General features: G+C 45.2%; 1 protein-coding gene across 1 annotated transcript in view; it reads right to left on the reverse strand.

Annotated features, from left to right (window-relative positions):
* Positions 1–11162: 11162 nt before the first annotated feature.
* The window catches only part of SLC16A2 (solute carrier family 16 member 2), an 81322-nt gene continuing 72917 nt past the window's right edge, over positions 11163–19567 (reverse strand). The window contains exons 3-6 of the mRNA XM_067548263.1: positions 18481–18943; positions 16951–17094; positions 13627–13855; positions 11163–12118 (exon numbers count right to left, since the gene is read on the reverse strand). Coding sequence (XP_067404364.1) covers positions 11898–12118; positions 13627–13855; positions 16951–17094; positions 18481–18943 — 1057 coding nt within the window. The 3' untranslated portion in view covers positions 11163–11897. The remainder of the gene's footprint in view (positions 12119–13626; positions 13856–16950; positions 17095–18480; positions 18944–19567) is intronic.

Here is a 19567-nt window from a genome sequence, read left to right on the forward strand (position 1 = left end):
TGGCCATCCCAATGGCCAGATTGGGGCTCCTGGGATTTTCCGGTGGGACCGGGAACACAGTCCATCAAGTCCTTGGGTGCTCTGTCAGTGCCATCGGTACCGGGGAAAGTCCACCACTCACGCTTGGAGGACCATTTGGACCCACAGGAAGGGACCTCTTTGGGGACTGCTCATCGGTGGGAAGGGGTGCCATCTCCCGCTGTGCCCCTCCAATCCTCCTCCTCCTCCTCACCGGACGAAGCAGTCTCCCAGGATCACTCAGTGCCGCTGGATGATTTCAGAGTGCGCCAGGAGCTGCTGAAGAGGGTGGCCTCCAACGTGGGGCTGGAGGTGGAGGAGCTAAGAGAGGTGGCAGACAGCCTGTTTAATGTCCTAGCAGCAGCTGCCCTCCCTGTCCAGGAAGGGATGCTCAAAATAGTGAAGGCCCCCTGGCAAACTCCCTCTTCCGTCGTCACGACATCTGAAGGGGCCGAGAAGAAATATTATGTCCCAGCCGAAGGGTTTGTACCTGTTCACCCACCCCTGCCCTGGGAGTCTGGTGGTGGACGCTGCCAACCAGAGGAATTGGCAGGGGTTGCCGGGCTCTACTCCAAAAAACAAGGACAAAAAAAACTGGCCTTGTTTGGGAGAAAGATTTATTCCACGGCAAGCCTACAGTTTCGGCTTGCCAATCAGCAGGCTCTCCTGGGCAGGTATAATTTTAACCTTTGGGACTCCCTGAGATGCTTTGCTGATGCTCTGCCCCAGGACCAGGCGCTGGACTTTAATACAGTCATGGAAGAGGGTACCACAGTGGCTAGAGCAGGCGTCCTCGGATGTGGCTGACTCGGCGGGCAGAGCCATACCCTCCACCATCGGCATGCGCAGATGTTCGTGGCTCCAATCCTCCGGGCTGTCCCAAGAGGGCCAGCAGTCCATCCAGGACCTTTCCTTTGATGGGTCAGCCTTGTTCTCGGGCCAGACTGCTGCTAAGTTGCGTGGTCTGAAGGACTCGAGGGCCATGCTCCGCTCCCTGGGCCTTTACATGCTGCAGTCCTCTAGGTGTCAGTCACACCCCCAGGCACAGCGACAACAGAGGTATCAATCTCGGCCATTCATGAGCCATAGGCAATGGGAGAGAAATAGGGGGTCTGGGAGACACCATCTGCCCCCCAAGTTCCTCCTCAGCCCCTCAGCAGGGGTCATCTAGCTGGTTGGGCAATCAAAGGAGGCCCTTTTGATGGTGCGCCTGAGGGCAGCGCCCCTGCCTGTTTCCTGGAGCCCTCCCACCCCTTTTTAAACCATCTAACTCCCTTCCGATCCGAGTGGGCCAAAATTACTTCGGACTGCTGGGTCCTTGGCATAGTTTCAGTGGGCTATGCCCTCCAGTTTGTTTCTTCCCCCCACAACAACCCTTCCCCTCCATCCTCCTTCAGAGACCCCTCTCATAAGAAACTCCTCGTTCAAGAGGTGGAAACCCTCCTGAGCCTGGGGGCAGTGGAAAAGGTCCCTCAGGACACGTCACGGCGGCCGACCAGTTGAAAGGCTCACCTGTCTCCCCCCCCGCGCAGCTCCTTGTGGATAACTTGCCACATCAGGTTCTGCTACGAGCAGGCGAGGGTGCCGCTTCCGGGAACCATCACAGCGCACTCAACCGGAGCTCAAGCCTTCCAAGTGAGAGTGCCCGTGCAGAACATCTACACATACCTTCATGTCTCATCATGCCATCGTCCAGCAGGCGCGGGAAGATGCGAGCTTCAGCAGAGCGGTGCTGCAGGCAGCTCACCGGTAACTCCGGCCCACCTCCAAGGTATTGCTTGTTAGGCACCTATAATGGAATGGACATGAGCAAGCACTTGAAGAAAACAGGGTGGGTTACTAGTAACTGCTGTTCTTCGAGGTATGTTGCTCACGTCCATTCCACAAACCACCCCCCGTCCCTGCTGCCGGTGTTGGCGGAAAGAGGGGACTGAGGGGGCGCGGGACCGGCAGCGCTTCATGTGCAGTGGCGTGTGCGCAGGGCTCCGGGGGCTGGCCTTATGGGATCTACTATGGGAAGCGTGCACACACCTATAGTGGAATGGATATGAGCAGCACATCTCAAAGTACAGCAGTTACTGGTAAATAACCCTGTGTTCATAGTAGGTGTCCATGGCCTGCAATGTGCAGGAGGTCAGACCTCACTAGATGATCACAATGGTCCCTTTTGACGAAGTCTATGAGTCCATAGGTGCTCAAGGTGAGCATTCAGGAATTTTAGCACTGACAATTAGTGGACCCTTTTCAGCATGTAGATCTGCAGCTGAACTATTTACTAAAACAGGGCTGTTGCAAGGCTTAAATCAGCTAATGGTTTGTAAAAGGTTTGGAGAGCCTTGGACAAAAATCACGCTGAGAGGTAGTTAGGGAGGTAAATTCTCTGGCCTGTTCCATTCCCTTTGAACTCAGCCTGTGCAAAAGGGAGTGGGAATGGCCTGCATCTTTCCTGGACAGGGAGCTTTCAGGCTGCAGCATTTGATATGCCGAGAGCAGTGGCGTAGGAGCAACGCTTCAGTTCTGTGCTCCACAGGACTGGACGAATACAAATGAGGGAAATAATATGTGCAATCAAGGAAACACTGGCAACTGACAAAGGAAAACAGGTCACAATTGTTCGATGCTTTAGCCAGAAATTCAGAAAGGCCAGTAGCCAGAATCTCATGAATTGCTGTTCCCTAACCCCCACCCTCTTTTTGGTGTAGGTGGTTGAGTCAGTATTTGACAGCTGCAGTGTGAAATCTGTCAAAAGCAGAGCCCACTAACTGACTAGGTTAAAGACAATCTCCAAAACCATGTTGCAGAGTTCAGAGATGGCGGAATGAGTCTGCCCTTCCAGGAAAGTTCTATAGAATTTAATAGAGATGAAACCACTATGGAGTTCCATAGCCATTCTAAAAGCCTAGACAATTTCACGGGGCTTGAAATGTTTCCTATAGGTTTTTGTTTTTTTTAAAATGGTAATTCCGTTCATTCATCTACCATCTGCCATCTCCTCTGAGTTGGGGTGAGAGTCTTCTCTGAAGCTCTTATCTTAAGCAGATTTCCTGTTGCCTTAGCTCTCCAAAATTGTATTTAAAACTCTTTTCTCCCTCCTTGCTATTACTTACTGTTTAACTTGCCAGTACAATTACCTCTGCAAAGTATCTTGGCTTGTTTCAGTTTGTATGAAAGTCTAGAAAAAAATGCTGTGTTATACTGTGATCTCTGAAGTTTCTTATATTTGAAAATTCCACAACTGAATGAAGGCGTGTTTTGAGAACAGTTTATCTGTCTCAGGGAGAGAAGCTCACTTGGTTCAGGGTTCACACTGGATCTATGGGAAGGCAGAAAAGGGCTGAGGGCACAGATCAGGAGGGAAAGGGAAATATGGCAAGGAGAGAAAAATGCAAAAGCCCAGTCAATTTTTTACCTCTTTTAATTCTATGCTTCTTTAAAACATTAACAAACATTTACAAAAATGTGCTTTTTTAATATCAACAATCAGAAGTTCACGTCTGAAAAGGACAATCGTATTTTAAAACACATCCAAATACTTCACTCCCAAGTACAAAACTTCAGGGAATATAAAACATTTACTTGGAGGAGACATCAAATTCTGGCCTTTAGCTTTACTGATTAGATTTCTTTATCTGAATCTTAGGGGCTTCATTAGGGCCTGATTCTGTCAAGTACTAATCACCCACTATATGGCTGTGATTCAACAAAGCACTTAAGTACTTGCTTAAAGTTAAGAGCATGCTTAAAATCCAGCCCTATTCAGCCACAGTGCTTAGTGCTAATTCAGGAACACATCTCTATACTATACAGAATTGACTTCAATGTTAAGTTAAGCACATGAGTAAGAGCTCTGCTGAATAGGGATGGACTTAAGCACATGCTTAAGAATTATGCCAAATTGGGGTCTAAGTGCTGAATACTCTGCTTCCATTGACCTGAAACAATTTCAATGGGTGTTGCGGGTGCTCAGCACCTTGCAGGCTGCACCCTTCAGATGATGAGCTGGAACTCCAAGCAGAGGAAAAAATGGGAGAATTTGTAAAGCTTACCTAGGGCAAATAAGCATTTTATCCACTCTCCTTTCTGGTGGGGACTGCTGGTCGTCGTCATCAAAGCAAGTTTTACAAGTAAATCAGCATGGAAAGCCAGTTAAAGCAACGAATTTCAGCCTCCAAAATGCCTTACAGGGATGCTGAAGGGCACATCTTCCACTACATCACCCAGCCCTGAAAAACATTCCCGTGCACATAACCCAATCCATCCTTTAAATAAAGAGACACCCCAGATTCTACGGGGAGCGCCCACAACACTGCAGTAATGGCACGGGGGACCATTAGCTATAGGATTAGGAAGATATTCACAATGGGTGCAGAAACTCATCTTTAAAGTGACCAGTCTCATCTGTTACCCTACAACATTAATTCAGTCCTCAGCTGCTGGTGTTCACACAGGAGTGGCTTTTTTAAGGTGGCTGGATTTCTAAGCAAACACTTCTTTTTCCTGGCTTTCAAGAAGGAAGAGAGGGGAATGGATCATTTCCAAATTGCCCAACATCTTCCAAGAAAAGTCCATTTCTTTCTTTGTTGAATGCCACTATAAAACTCCTGGGGGTCTGGTGAAATAGGATATGCTGGGAAAGTACAGAGCAATTTGATTTGATGTGCTTGAGAGCCAACAAAACATCAACCCCAAATGTGTTTAAACACCAGAAAGACCAATGATATCTTCTGGAAAGCACAAAGCTATTTCAGAATCAAAAGTTCATGGACAAGTTGAGGGAAGGCTGAAAATCCTACCAAAAAAGAGTTTGTTTGGGTGTGATTAATGAAAAGCAGAGTGTAACAAATCCAAGCACAAATCTGACTCCAGTAAACAATCAGCCTACACAACATCTATTATAAAAACAACAATCCCCTTCCTCCCTTCTCCCCCCCCCCCCAAAAAAAAAAAACTGTACAAAAAGTTTAATTGCTTACTAAAACAGAACTGCTAACTCTAAGACTAACAATACACTTAATGCTTTACATTTACGATTGTCTTGGCAGTTGGAATTGAAAGTAGCTAAGAGAACGAACTTTGGAAAGTACATTATAGAATGAACAAAATCTTTAGATATATGAAACATAATTCAAAAGGAAAATTTTCACAGACCTTGCAATGTTTTGTAATATGCACTGCTTATTTGCGCTGATATGCACCGCCCGCACGTGACAAGGACTAGAGGGGTTTGTGAACACTGAGCGTGCTCTGTTCACTAGGTCCTGCATTTGCAATCAATAATGCAGATGTTGTGTCAACAGAGGCGTACCCTTGAAGGGAAAAGCATTTTGATTTGGAAAGAGCTGCATAGGTAAGAGATAAATGGAGCTGGCAGGCTACGATTATTTTACTGAATGGTAAACAAACAGCACAGTGTGTCTTCTTTTTTTAAAACATTTATTTCACAGATGACTCAGTTTCATAAGCCTGACTAGAAGACTGCAAAATCATGAACACAAAAGGACAGGGTGTGGTTAGTGTCCCTGGTGTTCCAGCTATTTGGAGACTAAGAGTACATGGCGGGAACAGTAAAGAGATTTCAGCATTATTTACAAAAATGAGAAGGTCACACGGGATCATTCTGTTAAAGTCAGTGCAGAGGTGATTTCCATGTCACTAGAACTGAAGTCATTGGGCCCACTGCTTTGCAACTCGTGATGCCATTTGCACAAATGCCACCCAATGAAAACAGCAGCATTTGACACTAACTTGGCACGGGTGTAAGTGACTCCACAATACACTGGAGGATCACACCTGCTGTCACAAGTGCACAAGTACCATCAGGAAGTCATGCCAGCGATGCTGATTAATGGGAGGCAAATCCAGTAACTAAATGAAGATGGAACTAACAGAACGTGCTCTGCTCCCAAAGATGCGCTGGGATGTCTGTGTATGAAATAACTTCCCAAGGCAGGAGCAAACTATGTTACAGGCTCTGGAGCTGAGCTGACTAATCAGACTGGAACCTTATGATACTCAAATCATTTCCTCACTGCAAAATTATGTAACTATACAGGTAGTTTGTACTGTTAGGAATTGGGACAATTTGGGATTGTCATCTTGCTTCATAATAAATGGAGTTTCCCTGTATTGAAAGAAAAACAAAATGTGTGAAACAGCCTCATATGGTTTAATTGTCATGAATTAGTGTTGTCTGATCTATTAGCTCAGGGACTCTATAATTGATTTTACCAAGTCAATGGACCCCCCCAGAAAGCAGCTATGTAAAAATAATTAAAAAGGAACCAAGTACGCATTAGTGCCACTAATATTTAACCTTACAATGCTGGTGTTATCAGACTTGCCAGCCAGATGAGTGTTTAAGCAGGACTTGTATATTGCATATTTCTAAAGCCTCTGGCAGGTTACAAGACAGTTGGAAATTAGAACGTTTGGGGAATATCCTCAGCTCGTTAAGCCCATTCAGATTTTCCACGTCCAGTCGGATGAGGAAAGGTTACTCTTCCCCTGTGAAAACTAGTGAAGCTAAGAATCAAGCAATGCAATACAAATATTAATTTTGGTTCTGAACATTGCCTGAATTAGTGTTGTGGTTTAGCCCACGAGAGATTATTGGCCAGAAATGAAGTTCTGCTATCATAGTACAGTGGTTTTCGCTCAGCACGTGGTTATTCTGAGGCACTTCGGTGGCAATGCTCACTCTGATCAAGTCAGAAATAGTGCATAGCAGCAAGGGTCAAATTGCATCCTCAGGGCAAGTTTGGTCCTAAACCCCAAGAAGTGCACAAGCTGCAATGACACAAGCAGCTTGACAGGTTTCTATAACATACTGATGCCCCAATAGGACACTTCTCAGCACAATTATGAGCTACGCACTCACTTAGATAGACAGAGAGGGTCTTTTTCTGCTCTGTTGTTATGATGCAACCCCAGCGACCCTCAGTAATTGAGAGCAGAATTTGACTCCTTCATGGTAGATTAAGTACGCATGTATTTAACTGGGACTCCTTCCCGGAGTCTGTGTTCATGCCACCTCTGAAATACAGATGGCTCTAAAAACTTCTTGAAGAAACGGGTCATCATTGGGTAGTGACATGTTAGCTCCCAAGTGCATACTGAAGATGAAATTCATCCCAGCCCAGAAGGCCTCTGGAAGACTCCACACACACCGATGCTCTTATGTGGGGTGTAAATGGCCGGTAGGCTTTTTCCACAGATGCCGTAATGGGTAGATTTCACCCACAGGCAGTTTTAAAAAAAGAGGATTATTGACTTGAATTTCTTAATATGTGTTTAGGGTAAACAAAGCTAAAAAAAATCTGAATGAACATAAAAGCTCACTGTCACCGATGCTGAAATGATTTCTTTTATGTAGAAGGTCCCAGTCTTATTCGAGATACATCAATTCTAAAAATAACTAGTGTTGAATTATGGAGTTCAGCAAATATCCAAGACAGACAGGGCATCTACAAATGGTAAACCGCCAGTTTTCTCACTTTCATATAAACTTATACAGATTTTAAAAAGAAAATATAAGCCTTTGATCCATGCTACCTTGTCCATTCTTCTCCCAGAATGACAGGGAGTTAAATTTCATATATCACATTTTAGCAGCAGCCAATAGGTCCTTAACTGATGTGTCACTACATGTCCTATTCTGACATACTGTAATACAGGATTATGAATTTGCCTTCAGCTCTCCGGATTCACTGATAACTCTATTGTGACACACAATTCAGCCTGTCCCCTCCCTGCTTGATTTCCCCATGTTCTTATCTCTGAAAGAGAAGATAATTTCATTAACTGCAGCCTGTGCACAATCACATAATACTCCAAGGTCAATACTGCTTTGGTGCTGCAGAAGCTTCGACTAGCAAATGCCCCCCTCCCAAAAGAAACGGAACAGGAAACGGATACTTCTTCAAGCTGTCAAGGTGATGGCATCTGCTCTCACATGGACATGACACGATGCACATATTTGATTTGATTCAGAGAGAAGATAATTTAATAAAATTATCTATTAATGATCAAAACCAACTAGGGTGGAATACTTGCTGCCACACTTGCAGAGCAATGATTGCAGAGCAACGCACAGGCTAGAATCAAGCCTTCGCTGTCGGCTGGAGTACAGCATGACTCCACCCTGACTGAGAGGATCAAGTCACGTTGCACTCCAGGGGACGAGTCTACTGTTATTACTCTGGCAAATTTGACTTCAAATGGGAATTCTGTTTGAAAGAATTTCCAAACCTACTCCTTAGCAGGAACTACAAGCATTTTAGCTCCCCAGACAGCACATCAGGAAGAGCAACCCACGCATCTCACTTCATTTCAGCTACACTGAAGGAACTGCTTGCAGTTATACTTTGGCTTTGCTACTACAGCAGATGCCAGTGGGTGTAAAGCAAGGTCAGGGAATTCCTGGGCATTTAATGCAGTTGTTACAAGGTTACCACCACTCAGCCTTTCAGCCTCATCTTGATTGCATGCCAATAGTGTGCAATAATTCCTAGAGGCTGCCTGACATATCTTATTGCTTATGTAAGCAATTTAGTAAACTAAATGAGAGGAGCATATTTTACTGTTAAGTGCAAAATTCTCTTCCTGCACCTATCTGGCATAAGTCTGCTCCAATGTTTGGTTTTCCTGACCCTGATCTGGTTTTGTCAGAGTGCCAAATATCCGAGTCTAGCTTCATTGTATGGATGAGAGAGGAGAATTTTGCCCTACTTTTTCAAATAAACACCTCTCCTGTAGCAGAATTTGGTCCCTTAATTGTTGATTAAGAGAACACCTACAATAAGAAAAAATGTTGAGGTTAGACTGCTTTTTGCTAACCCCAACCCTCTTCCCCAAATCTAGATAAAATAAGTGTGCTTATCTGTACAATGGCACTCCCCATCTAGTCTGTGGAGAATGCTAGCTACTTCTGATGATACAGAAATCTATAACCTTCTTGAGTAAGTGGTATAATTTCATAGTGGTGCTGCTACATTCTACAACATAAGCACCTATGTGCTTTGAGAGTTTTCAGAATGTAGCTTATCCCCCAGTGGGAGATCTTTACAGGTAGAGAGAGTATTGGGGCACGCAACTCAGAGAAATCTGGAATTACTTGTAATTAGTCTCCTAGGAGTTAGAAAAGTATTACTATTTAGCATTAACCTGCAGGAAACATATTATTTGATATCAGTATGTGTAGTCAGTTACTTATGAACCCTGACATGCATCCGTTTATTATTTCAGAGTTAGTGTTAAGACAGTACGGCTTGTACTATTACAGCTTCAGTTATACCCTCTTTTTTAAATTAATCCCCCCTCTACCTCTTTTTGGCTTAAAAAAACCCCAAAACACTCAGCTAATTTAGAGACATCACGTGCACGCGCGCACACACACACACACAAACCACAGGGCATGAAGGGCGTTGCAATACAAAGCCCTCCCCATCCCCCTCTCCTAAATACAGAGATATATGCTCAGGTTGTGATGCTCGCTTGGTAGTACCTTCCTCTGCAAAGGGTCTCTTTGACTTCAATGGAATAAAGAAATTCAAGGTATGAAATCCCATTGGCTGACGGGACTATTAGCAGAGCAACAGCATCACAATCTGGCCTATTTCAAGGCACCAATATGAAACACACAACCTGGTCAATAAGCTACAATGTTTTTAGCTGTATGATCACTTCACATCTAGGACACAATTTCTCTGTTTTTGGCCAACCAAATCCCTCTCTACTGAGTTATCACAGACATAGAAACCTAGAAAAATCATCTGTGCCCCACAGATTTCCAATGAGATAATCAGGGCTCCCACTGGAAGTAGATCTGCAGGGACCCTCATTCCTTTTGGCTTACAGTCAGGTTACTGCTTTCATAAATGTTGAGCTAGAGAAGCTCCCTTTCTCTTCAGCCTCATATTGTATTTACCACCCATGTCCTGGTGATAACTAGCTTCTGTGCAGTGCCGAGTTCTGCCTTCATTCCATGCTGTGAATTCGCTTCTGCTGTATTTTTTTTTTAAACTGAGCTCTCTCTCTGAGATCAAAATGGGCTGAAGTCTTTGCTGTGATGAACCAGACTCAATGCAATCCCAGAGTTCCCTATTGCTTTTTCTCTGCCGGCTCACAGCAGTGCGCCAGACAACACCAAGGCGTTGGGGGCAACTCTGACCTGCAATGATCAAGCTGGATAGCTGACACTGCTATCCCTACCTCAAGCACAGAGCCATTCGCAGCACACAAATGTTCAGAGAATAAAAGCCACGTACTGCATCAGTAGCACTGAAAGAGAACCCTTCTTTTTCCCAATGGAAGTCACTACACAGGACACCCAGTCTGCCCAACCCTCCCCATTCCTCCCAAACTCACCTCTCACTCTGGCTCACTGCCGGGCTCCTGGGTGGGCCCAGAGTTAATACTGCAGCAAGCTTTAAAAAAAATTTTTTTTAAAGAACCACGTGGTCCTTTCCTACCGCTCCTGTAACACTGAGACGTTGATTATTGAGGAGTGCCACAGAACAGGCACATGAGAGTTCATCTGCAAGCCTATGCGCGTTACCCCTCTGCTCGCACAGCACATGTACTGACAGCCTACGGGTACCCTAGGGGATTCAGAACTCTGGGTGAAAACTCACCCACATTCTGCAAGTTAATTAAAAAAATAGGACTCCACTCTGACTGATTGACTTCCTCTTGGAGGATTCAATACTAGCAAATTCATTGCCTCGCAAATCTAATATTTTAACGTTTACAGCATCCTAAGTTAGCCACTGTTAATTCCCCTTACAATGGATGGCTTGGAAGCCTACTAATTTAGTTACTGGTCAAGAAAACTGAGATGAATGACAGATGAGCCACTGGGAAATGGTACAGAGTCCTGGCTTTCAGAGCAGTAACCTGGACTATAGTAGCCGTGCCAGGCCAACCATTCTTTTTTTATTTCTTTTTCTGCCTTTCTGTTTGGTCAGCTCCCTCTCCGTTTCTTGCTGTGATCCAAAGCCCTTCACCTTTGATGGGGATCAGTAACACACTGAGTCAGAGCAAATGGTCAGAACCACTCTTCCCCTGCAATGCAGCATATTCCAAGAAAGGACGGAAAGACAGGAGTGTTGAGACCAGTGAAACTCACATCTGAAGTAGCCAATATGTTAACTTACCTTCACTGTCTACAGCCAATTTGGGTATAAGATTAGATAGTAAGAGTGTACATGAACGTGGGAGAGAATGGAAGGAGTCTGCTGGCAGACCACACTACCGAGATTAATTGATGGTCCTTAAAAGCATATTGACAGGATCAAAGACAGATTCGTGGCAGGGGAGTGGGAGGGAAGAGAGAGCGCACTCTGACAAAAGAGACAAAGATTACCCCCAACCGACTTCTTTTGCCTTTACATGGGATCAAAAAACAGCCTGAGAATTTGTTAACTGCCGATTAAACTGAGGTGGTATGGAATAGAATCCCACTCGCCGGCAATACTTCCAAGGAGCACTGACAACAGATGGATCTGAAACTAAAATCAAAAGGGTTAACAAGCTCCACCTACAGCCTGTTTTAAAGGCATTTAATTAACTGTAAACCATTGGTGTGACAAACAGAAAATTCAGGGGGGAGGGGGGAAGGGCCGGGAGGAGGGAATTGAGTTGCAGTTCTAGTGAGAATTCTCGTTAGAAAAGTGCTGGTGAAAGACAATTTTGAAATCAAAACATCCTGAAAACCAGCTCCGCTAGCTAATGCTTTGAACTAGCAGAACTTTTTACTTTCTTTAATTGGTGCCACTCATCCGGCAATCTGCCCCTTTTAGAAAAGGGTCTGGGGTCAGTCAGGGGAGAAACTGCTGGTGGTGATAATGTGTTGTCTGGGTGTGGATGGATGGGGAAAGGCTTTATATGTGCGCCTCAGTGGCCGGACAGCCTGGAAGAAGTTCTCCGTTCACGACAGACTCTGAAACCAACATCTTGTCTTTGCTGGAATCCATCTGCTGCTTCTTGAGCATTCTTTGATGGACCATGGGAACAACAGACAGGACCAGGCCTCCAATAATTGGGGGAACTCCAGCAAAATAAAAGGCTAGGTGGTAATTCCCAAAATAATCATGGAGATATCCTGAAAAACAGAAGGACACTGGTTGTTGCTTCAGGCTGATGGCTAATCTAAGCTTCCTGAATTGCAAGAGGAGACAGCTTAGTCTCTCTCCAACTCCATCATAATTAGACTTGGAGGGATTCAATTTTTTAAACATGGAATAACATCGATGTTTATTTCCACAGGATGGGATCTTCCCTATTGGGTTTTAAACATTTGTATCAGAATGGCATTTTCACACTAAGAAATGTAAGAATCAAAATCTCAGATGCTAATTGTTATTTAAATCAGAGATGAATGTAGAATCTCAGATTCACACCAAAAATAAAATCAAGGTATTTAATAATCAGACATTTCAGATGAATTTCTTAATTACTTGATTACCAAACAAATATGACAAGCAAAGAGGGCAATGGCAATCTATAAGTGCAATTGGTTCATTCTTAACTTCCTTTCTTTGTAATATTTGGTTTGCTGATGGATATTTTAGTTAATTTTTTGGTTGGGGAGGAAATGAACAGCTACTGACATTTACGAATTATAAATGAATCCCTCCAAACTCAGTCATAACTCTGCACTTCTATTAGTTCAGTGAGTTCTGAGATGGCCAGACTTCTTCCCAGATTGATTCATTTACTGCCACCATCATTCAAGGGCTATTGGAAGCTCCCTAGGAAGGGGCTGCTGGGAATTTTCTTTCATAGGAACTGCAAAAATGAAGGACACCTAATCCTGTGTCTGACAGACGCAGTGCAAGATGCTTCTGATGAATAGTGCTATAATGCTTATAATTCTGCAATAGCCAGAATTTCTTCCTGATATCAGCTGGTGATCAGTTTATGCCCAGTACCCTAAGGATTGGCAGCACTTATAATTTTTTATCTTAGCTAGTGCAACTACAGATGCTCTTCTTGTTCAAGAGCCCGTCCTGCAGAGGGCTTACATACAGACTTAATTTTAAGGACTTTGAGACTACTCCCATGCTTAAACATGTGTCTAAGTCTTTCTAGGATCATAGCCCAAGTGTATAACCTTTACATTTGACTCAATTTAGGGCCTTGGCAGGCAAGCTTAATTTGATAATTAGACTCCAAGGCTAATTTTCATATAAATGGCACCTACCTAACTCCAAGTCCAGCTCTCTGCCTGGTTACTGGAATGTTTACTAACTCTGGGCAATTTTGTTATTAATTTGCATTTTCCAAATCTCTCTTGTGCTCAAAAGATTATTGATTAAATTGCCTTGAAAATGAATCATCCTCTGCTAATTTTTTCAATTACTCAGTTACCAGAAGCGAAAACTGCCGGCAATCAAACAATGGAAAAAAGGGTTAATCGTAGACTTACATCAGCCAAAGTCAAAGCAAATACAGGATCAAATAAATGTAAGAAACTGCATCAAACAATATGAGAACAATCCTACTCCTCTCACAAATCATAAGTCATCACCCTCCACCCCCAAATAATTTAATGCAAAACTTAAGACAGAATTCTAACTACATGCCCTACAGTCTGCTGGTGTTACTGACCTGCTATTGGTGGGCCAGCTGTCATTGGAATGGCCATAAGTCCCAGGAGATAGCCAATGGCTTGAGAAGCTTGCATGGGTCCAACCAGTTCAAAGGCTATGGGGGCCATGATGGTTATAAAGAATCCATCACAAAGTCCGAGAAAGAGGCAGACAACAATGACCCCCTCAAACGCTTGGCACTGAGGGATCATCATGCACATGAGGCCCAGAAGCATAAAGGAGGCAACCTGGAGAGGCAAAGTATAGACATTAATAAGGTAATTGTGACAGACGACAAAATCATGACTTCCTAACGCAAGTTCAAGAGCTGCAGGGATGTTAGAGGCAGAATATTATTCCCCATAGTTCCCATTCTGTAGTTCCTTCTGGTGACTTGAGGGCATTTCTTTTTTAAGAGAAGAGAGTTTATTGGAGAAGTTATGCAAATAATTTAGGAACCCATTCCCAGCTCCGAAGCCTTTTGGCTACAAGTGCCTGGATCAACCCTGCCAAATACGACATCTAATAAGCAACATGTCTTTCTTTCAGACCTCGCACACACTCCAGAATGGCCAAACCTTCTTGACTGCACCAGATATTTGCTCCCAGCTGAACCGCTTAATTCCCTGCCACTCTTCTAACCTTGATACACTGCTTCCAGGCATCCCACCTGCCCTCTGCCTCGGAACACTTACTACTTATCCAACACAGTTAGATTTCCAAAAGCATTCAGGTACCTAAAAATGCAGGTAGGCACCTAGCGGCATTTTCAAAAGCACCTAAGCAGATTCAGCACCTAACTTCATTGAAATCTATAGGAGTAAGGTGCCTGACTCCCTTAGGTTCCTTTGAAAATGCCAGCAGGAATCTAAATACCTTAGAAAATCTGGCCCTAGGTAAAAAGCACTCTGTGCTGTAAAGGTTAGCCCAGTCGTCCTAAACAGCAGAAATATAAAAGACTACTTATCAGGCTCTGACTTTGCCTTCCCAATGCCACACATTTGAGGTAAACATGGCCCAGAAACAGGGAGACCTAAAAAGAACAGGTAACTACAGTGAATGAAGAGTTTGTGGAAATAATGAAGAGGAAAAGCTTGCAGGAGAAGAAAAGCCCAGCATATAATAGCAAACCTATTAAGTGTTAACAACATTACACAATACAAAGGCCCTCATTAAGGTGACTTTAAAAGGGTGCAATTACTGCACATTGTATTTGGTTACCTTTTTACATCCCCTAGGATCTCTGCCAGATCTGCAAGAATAAATATTTAGACCTCCTGGTTCTTGGAACTGTATGCAAGCCTCTAGTTTTAGTAAATCTATCTATTTTGAAAGGTAACACTAGTATTTCCTTTCCTGCCTGAACCATACAAAGAAAAGGCAGGAAAGTAGCTCAGGTTTTAGTTCTCCAAAAGCTCCAGCCCTAATAGAAATGAGGCAACATAACTATACAAGGGCAATAAGGAACAAAGGTATTTTAGCCCCACATTGTAGACCTACCTGTAGACATTACAAAGGCCATGTTCACAAAGGAATCTATAGGTAGGGTTACTCTCAGCACCGACCTGCCTAACTTTTAGGCACCTAGAAAATCACTGGGATTCACAAAATCTGAGTTAGGCACCTAGGAATGGGACTGTCAAAAGCCAGTAAACTGGTGACTCTCTACCTAAACTAGCTAATGGAAGGTGCCAAGGCAAGGGATGCATCCTAATCCCTGCCCCTCTCAGGGAGTTAGCACCTGAAATCAGGCTGCAGGGAGGGAGGCACCTCCCTCTACTTGGGATTCTCAGCTGCAAACCTTCTCTTGGAGTTTTTGCAAGAAGCCGGGGAGGGGAAAAAGGAGTCATCCCCCCATAACTTTCAGACCAGCGGTTTGGGCATTCATGTGAGAGGTGGAAGATGCCTGTTCAAAACCCTTCTTCCCCTTGGGCAGAAGGATGACTTGAACCAGGTCTCCCACGTCCCAGGTGAGTACTTTAACCACTGGGCATAAAAGTTATGAAGGAGATCCTCCTCCTCCTCCTCCCAGCTGTTTTGTACAAACTTGCCTATAGGGGCCCAACATGGTAGGTGGGCTCTGAGCACATGCACCAGATTGGGCCCTGCAGGTGAGTTAGGTGGAGGAATGCCTACCTCCTCCCGGTTTGTGCACTGTGCTAGGGCGCAGGCATCTAGAAACTCGACACAGGGCTGCAGCACGCACATGCAGAGGCAGAATATATAGAAGCTCAGGGCACTTTTACTGCAAAAATTGAGATGCCAAGCAAGTTCAGGTGCCTACAAGGTTCGGTGGCAGCTGGGCCTGCTTCTGGGATTTCGGCATCTAACTCCTTTTGTGACTCTTGCCCATGCTGCTTAGAAGGGCTCAATTCTGCCTTGATGTAAGCGGGAGCAACTCCTTTGAAGCCAGGGAAATTGCTCCTCTTATACCAGAGCTGAATTTGACCCAGAAAGAGAGAAGAGAATATAGTTTTGTGTAGAACCTCTTGTACTTGAGTTATCTCAAAGCACCGAGTTCGGTGCTGTGAAGGCAAACCTAGCGACAGCTCAGTCAGTCAGTCATGGGGCTTGCCTACACGTTGCGGCAATGCACACGATGGAGGCATGATTTCTAAAGCGCACTAATCTGTGGTCTGTGGAGACCCTGCTTACAGAACCACTCTAAAGATCAGTAAGGACCTGGAGTGGACACCAGCAGGGTCTATGCAGACCAGTTAGCACTCAACGTGTTAGTGTGCTTTAGAAATCACATCCCTGTGGTGCATGCTGCTGCCGTGTAGACAAGCCCTTAGATATCAGAACCTGGGTCATTTGCTGTTTTTTATTAATTATGATAAGGAATACAGAACAGTGTTACTCCCTACTGTCATTCCAGTGGTGTGACGGGATCCTCTGTTTTTCCTTGGAGAGCCACTACACCTGAACCTTGAGAAGTACCTTTTAAGAAGCCTGGAGAAGGACTAGCTGATGGATAAGCCACTTGATTTCAGCTGTTTGTTCATAAAATCCCAAAAGGAAGGCAGTGTGTCTAGTGGTCAGAGAAGGAGGCTGGGAGTCAGGACTCCTGAGTTCTATTCCTGCTCTATCAGTGAGGTGCTGCAAGATCTTGGGTAAATCACGTAACTTCTCTCTACCTCAATTTACCCTTCTGTAAAACGGATACAATAATATTTAGCTACCTCTCGAGGGGTTGGGAGGGTTAATTGTTTGTAAATCACTCTGAGGTCTCTGGATGAAAAGCGCTAAGTGCAGAATACTGATATTTGTATGGACAAATCATCCCATGTAGTAAAACTGTCATTCTTAGCAGGCACGGATGTGAAGATCAGGCATAGCATACCTGCAAGAAAATCTTTTTCAGTCCAGGAATGCAGTCACCAATCCGGCCAGAAACCAAGCGTCCAAGCCCTGATGTGGCTCCAAGGCAAACCAAGAGAATCCATTCCTTTTCGTTTTCTTTAAACTCCTCCTCCACATATTTTACCTAAGGTGCAGGGAGGAAAATAAGAACATTAATCTTCAATAAACCTGTGAATTGCACACACCAAAAATGGACTTGCTGGGGCTGTCAACCATTAAAATGGGAATTCCTAAGAGGAATGTCTAGTTCTAGGTACTAATTATAAGCATGGGTAGAATTCCCCTCAGGGGATTAACTGCTATTAGAAAACGGCTGCATCCTTGTACAGCACCAAGCATAACAGCAGCCCTTATATGCCAGGATCCCACCGTCGCCCACCTCATCAGTGATGGCCAGGAACTGCACAGACCTATTCCCCTCACTGCTCGCTATGTCTTCAATTCCATGAAGGCAACAGCATGGCCCTGCCTAAGTTATGCATTACACGGTGGCTATCATATTTCTAAGGTGCTTCTCTGCTTGAGCCGGGTGGGTCAGTTTGGTCACCTATTCTCAAACTGAGGCAAGTGCTCTAACCGCAGCACTGGAGGGGTTAGAGCCCCTCACCCTCACGCCTCCGAAGTCCACTTCAGTGGCATGCGAGAATTGTCCTGGCTGCCACGACTTATTACACAGATGAAGTCCATTGGGAGGCTCAGCCCCTCAGAACGCTCTGTGGGTGAAATACTCCAAAGCTGCCTCCTCCTTCTCACTATTTCTGTTCACAGAGAAGCTTCTGCATCGCACTCCACCCTCTCGTCATCAAAACTCTCTGCTGCTCCATCCGTTCCTGTTTTCGTCTCATCCTATGTCCTCCTTCAGCCCTCACCTCATTGCTTTCTTATGTTTGAAAAATTATTCCACTTCACATGTGCCTAGCATCCTCTCACTCCTCCAAATCCCTCCATAAAACCCATTCCTTCCAGGAAGCCGCCCCTATGCTGACTTTCTCACCCATAATGCCTTCCCACAGCTCCTGGGGCCTGCGCTCCTGCTCCATTTTGAGCCATCTCTTGGGCATTGCCTATGGTCGAGTGGAAGCTCTTTGGGGCAGGGACCATGTACTGTCACAGGCTTTGTGAAGCACTACATGCATTTACAGAACTTTAATCAAGGGGACTTTTTAGCTGGTAACATGCGTGGGTGTGATTGTTCATAGCTCATGGAGCTCCTGAGCCATCTGTTTGAGCTGTGGAACGGCCCTCCAGGATTGCATCCACCACCTTAGAATCAATATCCTTATGATCTCCCCTCACCCCCTTGCATCTCCAACGCATTGTGATGATGCTCCCACCCGCTGAGTACTGGAGATAAAACTCCGACCGGAGCCCATCAACAGTGCAAGATGGAGAGGGATGTGGGGCAAGCGATTACACTTGAGGAAGAGAACAGCTGCAAAAGACAGAGATACAAGTCATTCCCGCCTTCCCAGCATGATGTCATGCTCTGTCTCCCCTAGAACGTTCTCACCAGATGCACATAAGGTACAAAGTATCCCAGGACGGCTGTAGCAATCCCAAAAGCCCAAATTCGGTACGTCTTTCTCCGGAAAACCCTCATGTTGAAATACTTTCGCATCTGAGACCCACATTGCTGTTTCATGCTCCGGAAGGCCAGTTTATCTTGCCTATCATGGTGAGAGTCACAAGAAGGTGGCAAGATGGGTCGGAAAGTCAGAGACAGGAGAATTTGGATGAACATAAAGGCGCTGAGGACTTGGAAAGTGTGAGCTAGCCCGATGGTGCTCCCGACGGTTTTCAAAAAGAAGGGAAGGGACATGGAGAAGAGGCAGCTCCCTCCAGCCACGATGCCATTCGCCAAGCCTAGACGGCGTTTGAAGTAGTGGCCGAGGATGACCAGGGAGGGCTGGAAAGCAAAGGAACTGCCACATCCGAAGAGGATTCCGTATGTGAAATAGCGGACTTCAAGGGACCTATCGGGAAAAACAAAACAAAAAACAACCAGAGAACACCTCGGTTAATTGCAAAGGGTAACGGTTATTACTGCGTATTATTTAGATTCAGTAGAGCCCAGAGCCTACAGTTAAGATCAGGGCTCATTTTGTGCAGGGCACTGTACAGATACATAGTAACAAACAGCTGCTCCTGGGAAGAGCTTATAATTACTGCTGCCAGTCTGTCACAGAGGTCGTGGGAAGTCATGGATTCCGGCACTTTCTGCGACTTCTGCAGCAGCCAGTGAGGCTGACTTCAGAGCTGCTGGAGCGGCCCTGGGGCTGGCCACACCAGCCACTCCAGCAGCAGCTGGTGCAGCTGGCCCGAGGGACCGCCCAAGCAGCGGTCCCAGGGACTGCAGGGGCAGCAGTGGTCCCAGGAGTGACTTCAGCAATGGCCCCGGAGGTCATCGGAGAATGGTCCCCGGGGGCCGCAGAGCAGCAGGTGGCTGGGGTACTCAGCCCCTGCTGCCAGAGCAGGGTTCAGCCACCAGACCCCGGGGCCTTCATAGCAGCGATGCTCCGGAAGCAGTTAAGATTTAGTCATGGGTATTTATAGTAAAAGTTGTTTATTGCCCGTCACCTGTCCATGACTTTTACTAT

The sequence above is a fragment of the Emydura macquarii genome, unplaced genomic scaffold (genome assembly GCF_026122565.2).
Source record: "Emydura macquarii macquarii isolate MOO-44397 ecotype Brisbane River unplaced genomic scaffold, CSIRO-AGI_Emac_v2 contig_1253, whole genome shotgun sequence".
Lineage (NCBI taxonomy): Eukaryota > Metazoa > Chordata > Testudines > Chelidae > Emydura > Emydura macquarii.